This window comes from Mchenga conophoros, linkage group LG7 (genome assembly GCF_057382185.1).
Source record: "Mchenga conophoros isolate Kocher_MC1m ecotype Shallow Benthic linkage group LG7, M_conophoros_male_GT1.1, whole genome shotgun sequence".
Taxonomy (NCBI): domain Eukaryota; kingdom Metazoa; phylum Chordata; class Actinopteri; order Cichliformes; family Cichlidae; genus Mchenga; species Mchenga conophoros.
Window position 1 is genome coordinate 26,746,629 of NC_140532.1, and position 14,211 is coordinate 26,760,839.

At 39.6% G+C, this 14,211-nt stretch overlaps 1 protein-coding gene across 1 annotated transcript in view; it reads left to right on the plus strand.

Annotated features, from left to right (window-relative positions):
- carmil2 (capping protein regulator and myosin 1 linker 2) overlaps nt 1-14,211 on the plus strand; it is a 63,103-nt gene that overhangs the window by 33,360 nt on the left and 15,532 nt on the right. Inside the window, exon 32 of the mRNA XM_085283162.1 lies at nt 9,206-9,309. Coding sequence (XP_085139288.1) covers nt 9,206-9,309 — 104 coding nt within the window. The remainder of the gene's footprint in view (nt 1-9,205; nt 9,310-14,211) is intronic.

Sequence of the window (14,211 nt, forward strand, 5' to 3'; positions counted from 1 at the left end):
ACCACAGGTTGCCAGGGAGTCACCAACCAGTCTCTAGGCCTGTGGAACTGAGGCCTAAGGTTTTGTATTTGAGGCGCCTCTCTGCTGCTAACATCATTATCAACATCAGTATATTATGGTATTTTATAGAAAAGAGTAAATATTGCCCAGTACACACTGTTTACTGTAATATCAGTATAATTTTAATGGGAAACGATGTGCTGCTATTCGGTTTGACTGTTTTCAACAGGAATTTGTTTTCTGTATTCTGTCAGACAGCTTTTCTAGCTCATCTTGAGCCTGTGGGGATAGGCTTAGCTATTTACAGATACAGGACATGCATTTGATATTATATTGTCTTTCTTGCCTTTGACAAATTTTATATTTGTGGCAGCACGTATAGTAAAGTATTTTTATTTTAGGATTATGATTTTGATACACCATCTGCCTCAGAATAATGGACTGATGCTGTTAGTAAAAGAAAAGGTATTTTTGTTGCATAACAAAATCTCTTTGTGCAGCTAGAAGCATCTGTCTTACACAGGTTCTCAATATCATCATGCTCAAGTGATTCAGCATAAAACACTTATTAAACCATGAAGAAGTGACACAGTTCCAAAGTCTATTCAGGAGCCAAAATGAGGTCCTGTGTACTATAACCATTATTGACAGCATTATTGCTGCTTACACCCTAGATCCCCATCATCCATGATGGTCCTAAGGTCAGTCCTTGAAGGCAAATATCTGGGGGTTAAAACCAGGTCCTACCAGTTTTTACTACCAATGTCCTACTAGTTTGTTTGTCTTGGAGACAAATTGCATCAATGCAAGTACTGTCTCCATAACAATGGGAGTTATTAAGTTATTTTTATGAAGATAATTGTTAAGTAAGTATGATAACAGATGGCTAGGACACAAGGCATAGAAGGATCTGGCACATGGAAGACCTCCCACTGTACTGTATATTGGTAGCAGAGAGGTAGAAGCATGTCAGTTGATCCAGAAATGTCACAACACGGCTGTAGGCCGATAGCAAAACTGGACTCAAATGCAGAGAACCACAGCAGAGATGGCAAGAATAGTTTACAGTGTTTATTGAAAAAGCAGAGACTAGTACGTGGCAAAGTGAGACATGGATTAGACAGGAGCGTGGCGTGGGTGGCGTAGTAGCGTGGCCGTGGGTCAATAAGGGAAAACTGGGAATTTACAGGATCAACTGAAGCAAAGCAGGCACATCTGAGAAAAGAGGGGAAGGGGGTTAGGATGATGGTGGAGTGAAGGATGCTTGGAGAAGGTGAGTATTAGTGGTATAGCTTACTTGTAGCCAGGGTGGAGTTTGGCTTTGAGGAAAAGGTGGCGAGAATCCAGGTGAGTAATGGTAAAGGCTGACCTGAGTTCCACTGCATTTGAGATGGTGAGAGATGGCTGGAGGGCAGGCATGTGAGGTTCAGAGAACGTTCCAGAATGGAGAGGTTTTCCAAGAAGAACTGGAGCTGAAGGAAACTGGCATGGAAGGTCCAGGTGAACTGTGGCACAGGAAAACAAGGTAAACAAAAAACAAGAGACAAGAGCATGGAACTTGGAGCAGATTACCAAAGTTGACGAAGTGGCAGTGAAGGAGAGTCTGTGTCTAAATCTAAATCCTCAACCTGAGTACCAGCTCCAGGTGTGTGGGACTACAGGAGAGATGATGGCTCCGTCCAGGGGTGGAGACCAAGGAAACTCAGAAGCCTCATGGAATTTTCCAGCCATTCCCCCAGATCATGACAAGGAAGGTGGCAAAGTGATTTAGGACAAGAGTGGTACCTTTGGAAAATCTGTATTATCATATTATTATTGTCAGGTGCATATTATCCACTGAAATGCACCTATCAAATAAAGCAAGGAGGGAATTTGGAGGTAAAAACGAGCCCACTCAAGAGGTTTGGAATAAACTGTGTATAAAAAAGAGAGAGAGAGAGCTTTTGTGGCAGTGTACCATTATAGTACCGCACTAGCAGGGAGTACAATGAGACAGGTGGCTTAAAAGAAGTGGCAACAAATGAAAGAAAGGATCATTATTTTTCTCTGGCTGATAAGAAAAAATGGATAGAGATAAATGATACTTTTGCCCAGGAAAACCTTCCTTTGTAATGGCTTTGGAACGCTTATATATTATTCCAGGCATAATTGTAGGCTCGCAATTTCGATTTAGTTTGCAGTTTGGGCATCATTTGGTGAATACAGCTACCACGTTGACAGCTCAGTCTTTTTTCTACTTGATCTTAAGCATTTTTGAAATTCAGTCCATAAAAGATTTTCCTTTTAATAATGTGTCCATTGTTGAGTGCGGGTGAGAGTTGCTGTGTGAATGTATGTGAGAATAGGTTAATGGGATGTAGTTGGAAACGCACTTTGAGTGTTCAGTAAGATTAGAAGCATGAAATATAAGTACAAGTTTGTTTATTTATGCACAGACTTCTCCATAATCTACATTTCCACACATAGTTATCACTAAGAGATTCCAAGGAACAGTTTTGCTCTAGAGAGTATGGCACGAAAATAGCTTTGCTGTTGTTTACGATGAATGTTGTTATTATGTAGGTGCAGTGTTGGGAAGCATAGGGGCTGTAAGGGCACTCACTTTAAAAGTGCCCTTACTTTAAAGGGCACTTTTAAAGTAAGGGCCCTTATAAACGACCTTGAATGCTGTGTTATCAAGGACATAGTTCTTGTCTGATATTGCTCTTAGTTAACACACAGGTGCTCTTTTTTTTGCTCCTGACTGATAGCTCCATATTCAGTATCCTTAGTCCAGTATAGCCACGATCCCTCTTCTACACAAGTCCAAACCATCTCAGCTGTGCCTTTGTCTCCAAAATGCTCAGCCTGAGCTGTCTTTCTGATGTACTCTTTTGTAATCCTGTCTCCTGGTCACTCCCAATGAATACTTAAGCGTCTTCACCTCTGCCACCTCCAGATATGCGTGCTGTGTTTTTGTTAGTGCCACTGTCTTCAAGCAATATATCATAGCATGTGAACATTACCTTTCACTCTTGCTGCTATCTTTCTCTCACAAATCGCCCCTGACACTTGTCTCCGCTCATGCTACCCTGCCTGCACTCTCTTCTTCACTTCTCCTGTCCCCTGTCCATTGCTTGTCCACTTGTTTAAACTCATTCACCTTCACTACCTTCATCACTCCTACTACTTGCATCTTCACGTGGAAAGCTGACCTCCGGTGATAGGATTACAGCTAAAAACTAGCCCAAGGTGTTGCAAAAGTGAAAAAAAACCAATCACTTCTTAGGTCAGATGATCCTAGCTGTTCCTAGTTAACTGTTCCTCATTGCAATAGGAAAGTGGACATTATCTGTTTGAGCCTAACAGCTGTGTAGAGGAAGGGAAGTTAGCAAACTCAGCTTTAAAAACAACAACAGTTTTTATTTCCACTCTTTCTTTATTCTCCCTGTAAATAGGGTCAAGGTCACACCAAATGCCAAAATCAGTAAAAAACCACACATTTTTATAGATGGTCTTCAAACTTCACAACAATACACTTTGGGGGACACGAGGACCCAGGTTGGTTAATCATTTGACTTTCATCTTCATTGTTAATGCCCAAAGTCAAAGTTGTCCTTGAAAAACCATATTGAGTAATATATCATATGAAAGGGCATGGCGAGAGCTGTATTACACACTTTTTATTTTTTCAATGCGACTCCCTATGACATCACAATAATGCCATAAAGTCTGACAAAAATCACACATTCAACTTCACCTACAATTAGGGAGTACACGGCAACGAACAAAGCGAGATCCAGACTGTATATACACAGAAGTTTATTTAAGGATAATGGACACACCGGGGGAACACAGCTGAACAGAATTATAATTAGAAAAACTGAACATCACACACATGAGACAAGAGACTATCAAAAGAAAACAAGAAGTAACACACACTGAGACTCAGTTTAAGACATGAACTTGAGACTGAGACATGGAGACGTGACAGACTGGGCAGAACAGAGGGATGAACACAGGGACAGGACTACAGAGGTATTAATTAGACCAGACAGGGAACATAGACAGAGACAGAACACAGAGAGACATGACAGATATGGGGATATGACTGGAGACAGAAAGGATAATACAACATGAGGGCACTCACATAATAACATCAAGAAATCTAAATTAGAAATAGAAATAATGAAAACTCAGCGGCGCTGGGAAAAACAGAGCTCAAGATTAACTAATACAGAAAACTAATGAAAATCCCTTATTTTCAAAACAAAGAATGTTTATGTTTAACCTGAATAGCGAAAGACGGCGGTGGGTTTGAAAATGATTTGCCGGGAGTCCGGTGTTCTCACGGGCTCTAGTGTGCCTTGAACCCTAACTAGCTATCGAGCTGGTGGGTAACAGACGTCTCCGAAAATGTCGGAGCGCTTTTAAAAATATGTGGTGTCTTGATAAGCTGAGCAGATATTTGAAGTTTACACAGCTACATTCTTGCCTGAAAATATGTTAAACGTTTATTTTGTGACCCATAAAGAATAATAAGAGTAATATTAAAGCTAACTAGCTGCTGCCATTGTTGGAAACGGAGCTGGGCTGCGCTATGAATTCTGGGATAGGTTGGGCCACGAAGTATCCACCCGACCCATCCTTCAAATCTGGGGAAATGAAGGGCGCATTTGTCGGAATCTTCGAATTTGGACAGTCTTCGTCGTGTCGCTGTAACGTAATTGGCCTACAAATGCGATCACAGGACGATGCGGTTCCTGAATTTGGACACAGCTACGATACCGGACACAGCTTCTTCTTCTTCGGGGTTTAACGGCAGCTGGCATCCTTGTACATGCAGTGCTGCCATCTTCTGTTTCAGTCCGTTATTACACTCTTAAATCCTACTAATCCTGCATCTTTTGGGATCTTACAAAGCTTCAAACGACACGTCGACTATTAAATTAGTTTTCGACGATTTTGATAGTCGACGTAATCGTGACTAGTCGACTAATCGTGGCAGCCCTAGTAGGTACTAATGGAAAAGGGGCTTAAAGCGCCCTCTGCTTCCAGATTTCATTGGAACAGGACTGTTGGAGACCCTTACCAAAGTCCCTGATGAAACAACGATTAAAATTTGCAATTTCCAGGAATCTTTGCAACCATTTTTTTGGGGGATGAGAATGTCTTCCATTCATCTCTCTCTTTGAAGTGGACCACTATGTGCTATGGAGATCCAGCCTGTAAAGATGGTGGCTCTTGTTGCAGCTCAAAAGCAGAAGAAAAAAATGTCAAAGGGTAGCTGCTTTATGGTTATCTGATTCAAATCTCTGAAATCTGTATAGTGACGGAGGGTCTCGGCCTTGTTCTCCACAAAGAAGAGTCCAGCTTCAAGGGAAAGACAATAGATGGATTATTCCTGCTGCCAAGGAGTCATAAATGTAATTCTCCATTTCCTTTCATTCGGCCTTTGAGAGGCTGTAGACGCGACTAGTAGGTAAAGTTAAGTGCTAGGTCATTTTAGAAGACCTACCCAAGGTAAATGGATGGAACAGTGAATAGGTCAAGAGTCTGAAACTTGACCCTAGGAGACACTTCACCTGTGGGAGAAGGAGATTGTAGACACATGTCATGGGAGTGGAGACTTGATTACTTTTTGAGATGCCCAGTGAATTAGGAGATTGTGTTTTAGCCAAGAACCAACAGAGTCTCAAAAGCATCAAAAATATCCAAACATACATACTCCATGTGATTGCTGGAGAGGATTAGGCATACAGGAATCCACAGTCTAGGGGGAGATTGATCAGCTGTCACCTCAGCCACCAGGTTATTGTGTCTCATTCAGTCACTTCCAGGAAGCCACTTCTGGCAGGGAATTTGATAGTATTTATTAGGGCTGCACGATTTTGCATAAAATGAGAATCACGATTTTTTGGCTTAGAATTGAGATCACGATTCTCTCACGATTTTCTTTTCCAGTATAAATATTTATTGCACTTATTAACTGCACATCAACTTCGTAACAGTTGAGACTGAACATAAAAACAATAAATAAACATAAAAACAACAAATGTCTCAGTTTTGTTGTTGCCGCAAAATGTTGTACTGCTTGAAATTCCGTCTCCACCGTTGCTCGACACTGCGTGCATAGAGCAGGTAGTGCAACAATAGAAAAATAGTTGTGGGACGGCACTGTGTAGCGTGTGTCTAGGGTGTTGATCATTTTCCTAAATGAAGCGCTGTATAAGGTTCCCGTTATTGATGTTTGGGTGGTTGACAGGGACGGATTTTCTCCTGTCACTTTCTCGTCATCCCTGACGTGCTCTCCGTTGTTTTTTCCCTGCTAATTTTAGCATCACACGGCACAGCTTCTGTATCACGTGGTATAAGGCTCCGCCCTTGTCATTTGTTGAGCAGGAAGAGTGAGCGCTTGTTTTCATGCAGATTACGTCCCGGATCAAAATGCGGTACAATCGTCGTCGTCTTTTTTTTAATTTTTAATTTTTATTTTTTTTTAATCGTTGTCATTTGGAAATGAGATCGCACATAAGTATGAATCGAGATCGCGATTTTCTAACGATTAATCGTGCAGCCCTAGTATTTATCCAACTCACTGGATTTTAGCTGTTGGGATAGATTTCTCAAGCTGTTTTGTGGGAGGAGGTGGAGGCATGCAAAGCTGGAGGGGAGGGGGCAAAGACAAATGAGCAGAAACTGGTTTACCATTACATGTCCATGTTCTTTTTGGGTGAGGGTGTGCCACCCCACGTCCTCCCTCTGGACACACCCCAGCACTACATTAAGCTACTATTAGCCAAAATGCTACTTTTCAGCTTTGTTGTTAGGCAGTGAATTATGCTTCGATTGTAACAGTGTAGCTTATAGGTCTAAAAAATTTTCATTGAAATCCAGCTGCTTTTCTGTTGTACTCGTGCAGCACAACTAACGGGAGTGTATTTTTTATAAGGTAATCCTTTGTTATGTGCTGCCACATGTACAATGTACAGAAAGAACAATGTTAAATTAAATTTTCAACATGGAAGGGATTAGAAAAATACTTTGTTTTAACACTGCTGCAATCCTACTATTGTAAGTATTTTTTTGTGCAGAGTGGGCTTGACCTAGTTAGAATTTGAGCTGTCCTGAAGTGCAGCTTGTTATTGCACAGTTCACAGCAAATGTATGAACAGTCTATTTCAAAACTCAACAGAATAGCTGAAATGTGTGGAGTGAATAGTCATGTTAGATTACAATAGGAATGCACAGTGATTCCATAGTTGTATTTTAATCAAGACTACATGAACTGTAATAAAGTTAGAATATATGGGAAATTAAAAGAATGCCTTTCAAGACTGTTGAATAGGATGAGGAACTTACAGCAGTGTGCTAATTAACTGAATGTTTCTTTAAGACACAGTACTTTCATTTCATACAACATGGTAGGATTTCCCTTTATAATCCTTATAATTACAGTAACAATATCAAAGTAGGAGGAACAGAAGCTCTTTGCAAAATTATACTCTTTTACTTTGAATGACCAGGTAAGAAATTAATGCAGAGTTAAAAGGTGAATAAAAAGAGAAAGAAGGGACTAGGACATGATACGAATTCAGGGACCTACACACAGGAAAAGAAAAGTAGCAATATGGGACCTATAATTGACATGGAATGGCAATGAAATTTAGTGACTAATAGCAATGACAAAGGAGTTCGGTTGATATGGAGTTTAATTTAACTCAATTTTGAGGCGATGTTTTGATACAACTTCTATCAGAGAGAAGAAAACCTTTGATTGAATATGACAGTGTGGTAAATACAGTACATGGTCACCTACATGACAATGCACAATGAACAAATCTCTTACATGTGGCTCACAATGAACAGCATTTCTCAGTCTGGCTTCATCATACTCCAGATAAATTCACTTCACCCTTTAGCTAGACTTTGAAACAAACAGGTGATGATCTGATTGGTTTATGGGAAAACTGAAGATTTTAAAAAATAATTTAAAGAGCAGAATAACCCTTGATTGTCAAACTGCATGTACAGTGAAATTGTGGAAATTGGGCAGTGTTTCCAGAAGCGCGACAATACCGGGTTGATGCGTGGAGCGAACGGAAGAAGTGTTTAATACGCTGCCCTCGAACTGGCGCCTATCAGATATTACAGTGATAAGAACACTTGATCTTAGCCAAAAGGCTGACAACTGATAAAAGCTGCAAAAGTATACAAAAAGAGATACATTCGATGTTCATTGTTTCCAGTGTTTGTTTTTTTGGGGTTCTTTTTGTCATTTAATTCAAAATGTAAGCTTTTATATAGTCTATAGTAATTCCACAGAAAGTCAGCACCGTTGACAGATGGCAAGCCCTGCTGGAAGTCAGTATGTCCATAAAGCTTGTCAGCAGATGGGAGCATGAAGTGGTCTAAATATCCTGGTAGATAGTTGTGTTGATTTTGGATATAAAAACAGTATTGACCAACCACCACCAACACCAGCAGACAACATTACACTGAACTTAAAACCTCTTGGATTTGGTGCCTCTCCACTCTTATTCCACACTCTAGCAGCATGATTTCTAAGTCAAGCCCAGGTAAAGATGCTTCTCATGTTGCCTGTGGTTCAGGAGCGGCCTGATACTTGGATTGTAACAGTTGTAACAACTTTCCTAAAGACATCTGTGCATAGATGCTCTTGATGCTCTGACAGCAGCCTTAGTCCACTACTTGTGAAGCTCTCCCACACACACTCACATCAATACTAATGTTCAATTTAGAATCACGACCCAGTGACCCACAGTCCAGTGATACGCAGGCCTGTCCTGCATGTCACTGGACTGTAAGAGAAACTTAGAACGTGAAGGTTTGAACGAAGAGGCAACTATGCTAAGCCCGCTCGCTGTCCGCTCCACCCCAGGCTCTGTGTGTCTGCATTTAGTGGTCAGATGGAGGCAGTGTACAGATTATGTGCAACAACCAGTCTGTGGAAAGTCCACATGAAAGATACGGCTTGACATTCCTAGTATTTGTTAGCTTACTTCATTTCTAACAGAAAATGTGTTTGTTTGTTTTTTAGCCAACACATTATCGGTGTGCCCCTAGGTGGCAACAAAAATGATCCTTTTTTTTTCAAGGCTTCAAATCCCTGGTGTCTGTCTGACAGTGAGGAGAATGAAAATGCAAGCACAGCTACACACAATGCATGAATTGCATACTGTACATTATATTGTATTGCTTACAGGAGGCGGTGTCAAAGGTGGAGAATGAAGCTAGTGAGGAGATGGGCAGAGTGGATGAAGGAGTGGAGGAGTTCTTCACCAAAAAAATCATCCCTGACTATGCACTGTGAGTTGACCTAACAAACACACACACACACACACACACACACACACACACACACACACACACACACATGCACAAGGAATGCATTACTCTTCACCAATTATTAACTTGAATTTAAAATTGAACTACTTAATTTTCAGCAGTATATCGCAGTATATCGTATACTGTCAAGTAGTTGAAATTTACTATTGCTGAAAAATTAATATAGTTAATTTGGCTATTACCAAAATGCAGTGCTCAACTGGAGTTATGATGATGATGATCAGGATAAATGAGTAGAGATCAAAGAAAGTCAACCAGATGAAATACACAATTATGCTACAAGATTTTTAAGAAAAAATGTAGTTATTCCTCGAGCCAAAACTAATTTTTTGAAACTCTCTGTTTCAAATTTAGATCATCTTTTAAGTGTAACAAACTGCTTTATGCAATTAGAGAACTAGCTACTATTCATAATAAAAAAAATTAAAAGTCCATTTACACAGTTTTGAATTATTGTAAATATTGTAAGAGGGCAATGCTGTGACCTGTTTTTGATTCGTCTGTATTGTGCCTCAATGTTATTGATATTTGCATGCTGATATTTTTACAATTGTAAAACCTTACTGTGGATGTAAGAGCCAAATCATGTGGACATCTTTACATCTGCTTTATTGTGTAATGTTTTATTAGATTATACTTGATGACTTGGACCCCAGGAAGACTAGCAACCACTACTGTGGAAGCCTATGGGCTTCCTTATATATAATTAAATACACAAATAAATACATTGACCTGAGTCAGATACAAACATACAACCATGCATATACACACACAACATTTCACACACACAATATTTGTACATGAATACCAGACACCACATGTGATGACTGAGGTGTACACACAGTTTTCTCGAGCTGAATGAAAGGATAAGGAGGAGATTAAATAAAGGTTATTATGACAACCTGAGGTTATTAGATTTATGACAGTTTTCCTTATTGTGTTGTTTTTTCAGTCAGCAAATTTCAACAAGAAAATTAGTATTAAACAGACTGTAAACTGAATTTCAAAAATGTAAATTCTCCAAATCTTTAAATTCTCTATATTGACATTCTAGGTAATATATTCCTAAGTCATATAGCTGGCTTACAGGTACAGATGATCAGTGACCCTATAAATGTTATAAGCTGCACCCTAACAGCTCTTTAGTCTGCATGAAGTGCTGCTCCTTGAGCTTGGACTAATGCTGCCAACGTTGTTTTTTTTCCCTATTACTCACACTAGGCACCCACTGCACACAGTATTGTCATAACATCACAAAGTTAAATGTTTTTAAAGCTGTTTTCAGGACTATACCTTCCATGATCCCCTCCACTTCACAATATCATCAAACGATGTCTTTTGCAATTGTTTTGATTAGATCATTGGTATTTAAATTCTAGAAACACTAAGTGTGAGGACAACCTGTCAGAAAAGAGAAAAGAGGAAAAAACTCCCTTTGAATCCCAAGACAGGGAACTATGGCTGTTTATTTTTCATCCGTTGATAATCTCAAACCTGACTCAGTAGAGATTTTGTTCTACTACAGAGATGACATATAATTACAATGTTGTAACACAGAAAATATTCATCTGACTCCCATACGAACACTATGGGCAGTAATGACGAAGTCATAGTGTAAGCACACGTGATTAGAATACAATGACAGGCATCTCTCCCTTGGACCATTTTGATCCCTAGTCGAGCACATTTCATCCAACATCCATACTTTTGATGACATTGTCTTAACCCAGTCATGAGGATTGTATCAGATCTTATTCAGATATATTTTTGTGAAATGAAACTCGTGTAACTGGCAGGTGCAAAGAGAAATATGTGACCTAACAAATAGAGCAGGGCGATATGGCCAAAAATATTTATCACGATATATATTTGAAAATTTGCGATAACGATATAACCGACGATATAATTGATGCGAGACAAAATACAACTCCACAACATTACTAGCGCAAAAAGACAACCTTCCATTTATTTTCACTTAAACAAGAAGCTGGTTTTTATGTACATTAAAGCTTTATAAAAATGTAACAGTGCAAATGCAAATTCCTTGCTGAAAGTTTAACCAAAAGGCATTTCCAGTAGAAATGGGCTGACATATCCTGAGCATAACCATGTATAATATCCACTGAAGTTAAAAAGAGGTGCTTTGCAACATTAAACTGCAGTGTGCAGTACGCATTTTTCGGACCATAAGGTGCACGGGATTATAAGGCACATTAAGCGAAACAAAGCAGTCAGATAAATCAAACTTTATTAAACTCATTCTTCTTGCTTCCTCCACTTCTGTACCATTGATTCATTAATGTTGAATTCTCTGGCAGCTGCTCTATTCCCATGTTGTTGCAGTATATTAATGACTAACCTGGTATTGTGGATGGATTATCTCAGTTGTTCTCCTGACTGAAGTTTGGTCCGTTTACAGCATCCTGCCATGCGATTGCATTTGTCTCTAACCATGAGGAACCTTCACGTTAACTTTTATAAGTGGAAAAGTGTTAGTGTTTGTCCTCCAGCTTCACTGTTTATGTTATGCTAACATAGCTGTGTCGCTAGCGATCACGTAGCACATCATTATATACCAGCTAGCCCAACTTCAGTAACCCTACAAACGTCACTGCTGTTTAGTTTCCTCTCTTCATTTATGTTGGAAGTGATAGCAGAGCTGTACGTTTGATTTTTTTCAGAAATCTCTCAGTCAGAACATGCAATATCATGCTCAGGTAACTAGCGAAACTAGCGAGCTAACTTCCGCTAGCTTCCTGCTAACTTCTAACTCCGTTAAATGTAATAACTTTTGTTTTCATGGATGCCTGGAAGTTAAACTTTATAGTTACACCTGGTAAAGCAGCAATGCTGATCGTTTTATTAAAGATGAAAGAATTTAGACAGTTTTTAACTCTCAGTGATGCTGCAGTGTTGTTTGACCTGAAGCATACGGAGTTTAGGACCCAGATTACTCCCAGATTTAAGAGCATCTTAGTCCGACAAATATGACAATAACAACGGCCGCTTGCATGTTCTGCAAAAAATGTGCTTTGTTGTGTATCTGACAGACAAACACCAAACCAGTTCCACATCACGGAAGTTGCACCATTTTTACAAACCAATTCTGGTTCATCTGTTTCACTCAACAATCAGCCATGTGCGTATGAAAACAAAGGCACCGCGCATGCGCGTTTTACTCCCATTCTATCGCGATATTTCATTTTCCTATCGTTGCCTAACATTATACCGGTATTACCGTGAACGGTATAATATGGCCCAGCCCTACTAACAAAGTAAAACAGGAAGTAACTTTCTAAACATATTCTCAGAAACTTGACACAAAGGAACACTAAGAAGGCAAGGAAAACAAATCAGTTCAGTTCACTTTGATTCCTAAAGCACCAAATCCTAATAACAGTGGCCTCAAGGCGCTTTGTATTGTAAAGTAAAGACCCTAGAATAATAAAGAGAAACCCCAGCAATCGGACGACCCCCTAAGAGCAAGTACTTGCGGGAAGGAAAAACTCTCTCTCAACAGGAAGGAACCTCCAGCAGACCCAGGCTCAGGGAGGGCAACCATCCGGCATTACCAGATAAGGTTAGGTTTAAGGGTATGCTTGGCTCAAAAGCTCAAAAGATGGTTTTCAGGGAATATTGTTAAATGTTCTGTTTCAATACCATATGTCAGAACAAGATCTAGACTGTGATTAAAGTGGTGGGTGGGTTTATTTTACATTTTGAGAGAATCAAATTAAGTCTAATAATAGATTAAATGTTGTGTTGAGGCTGTCATTTTTACATCTACATGGTATTAAAATCCCCCACAATAATTATTTTATAGATGAGCACTAAATGAAATAAAAAGTCTAAGAGATCAGATAGACCCACTGACTCTGAGTAAGGACCAGGTGGACGATAGTTAACAGCAAATAAGTTTTCCAGTTTTAGGTTATCCAGCTAGGGTTGATAAGGCTAAGCGTCGGTCTTTTAAATGAAATAAAACTTTCTGGGTCTTTGGTTGGTTAATAAGATGGAGTGAAGGAAACTCTGTTATATTCAGAGAGTTTCTCACCGCCCCCTCGGCCTGTGCTTCGAGGTTTCTGATGGTTAGAATGACCCGGGGGTGTGGATTCATTTAAATTAACATAATCATCCTGCTTTAACCAGGTTTCTGTAAGGCAGAGTAAATCGGTGTGTTGATCCATTATTTATTCAAAACAGAGGCATAATGTTTAATAATCCACATTTCACTGTTTTACTTTTTGGTGCAGTTGTTGATAATATTGTTCTTCCTTTGTGATATTTTAATGTTTTTTGCTAATTTTTGGTTTGTTTTTGGTGGTCTGGGAGCAGACACAGTCTCTAAGGAGATGGAGTTTTGGAAAGAAAACAACACAATCAACTCAGATCATGACATCCGGGGCTTTCAACTGTATTTCACTGTCTTTCTTTTTTAATATAACTGGTGTGGGGCAATGGCATGACAGGTTATGTAAAGGGCGAGTCCCCCATCCGTATACAGGGATGGTGGCGCTCTTTCTTCAGCCATCCACTGACTGCTGGTCAATAACCTTTAAATTCTTCATACCAGATTCTTTTTTTAGTGTTAGTGTTTTTAATTACTGTTCACAGACAGCTGACATTTCTTTCAGCGTCCATTTGCTGAAGTGGTTGTAATGAGGCTGTGTTCTTCACAGCTGTTAAATGTGATGTCATGACTACAGGTTTGTGCTTTGGTAATATACGGACTATTCAAGGTGCCCAGGTATATTTAATCATAGCCATATGGTGCTACACTTTATCTACCCACAGACAATTTAGATTTACTGGTTAGTGCCACACAGAAAAGCTCCAGAGATCAGGAGATTCAGACAAGGGACC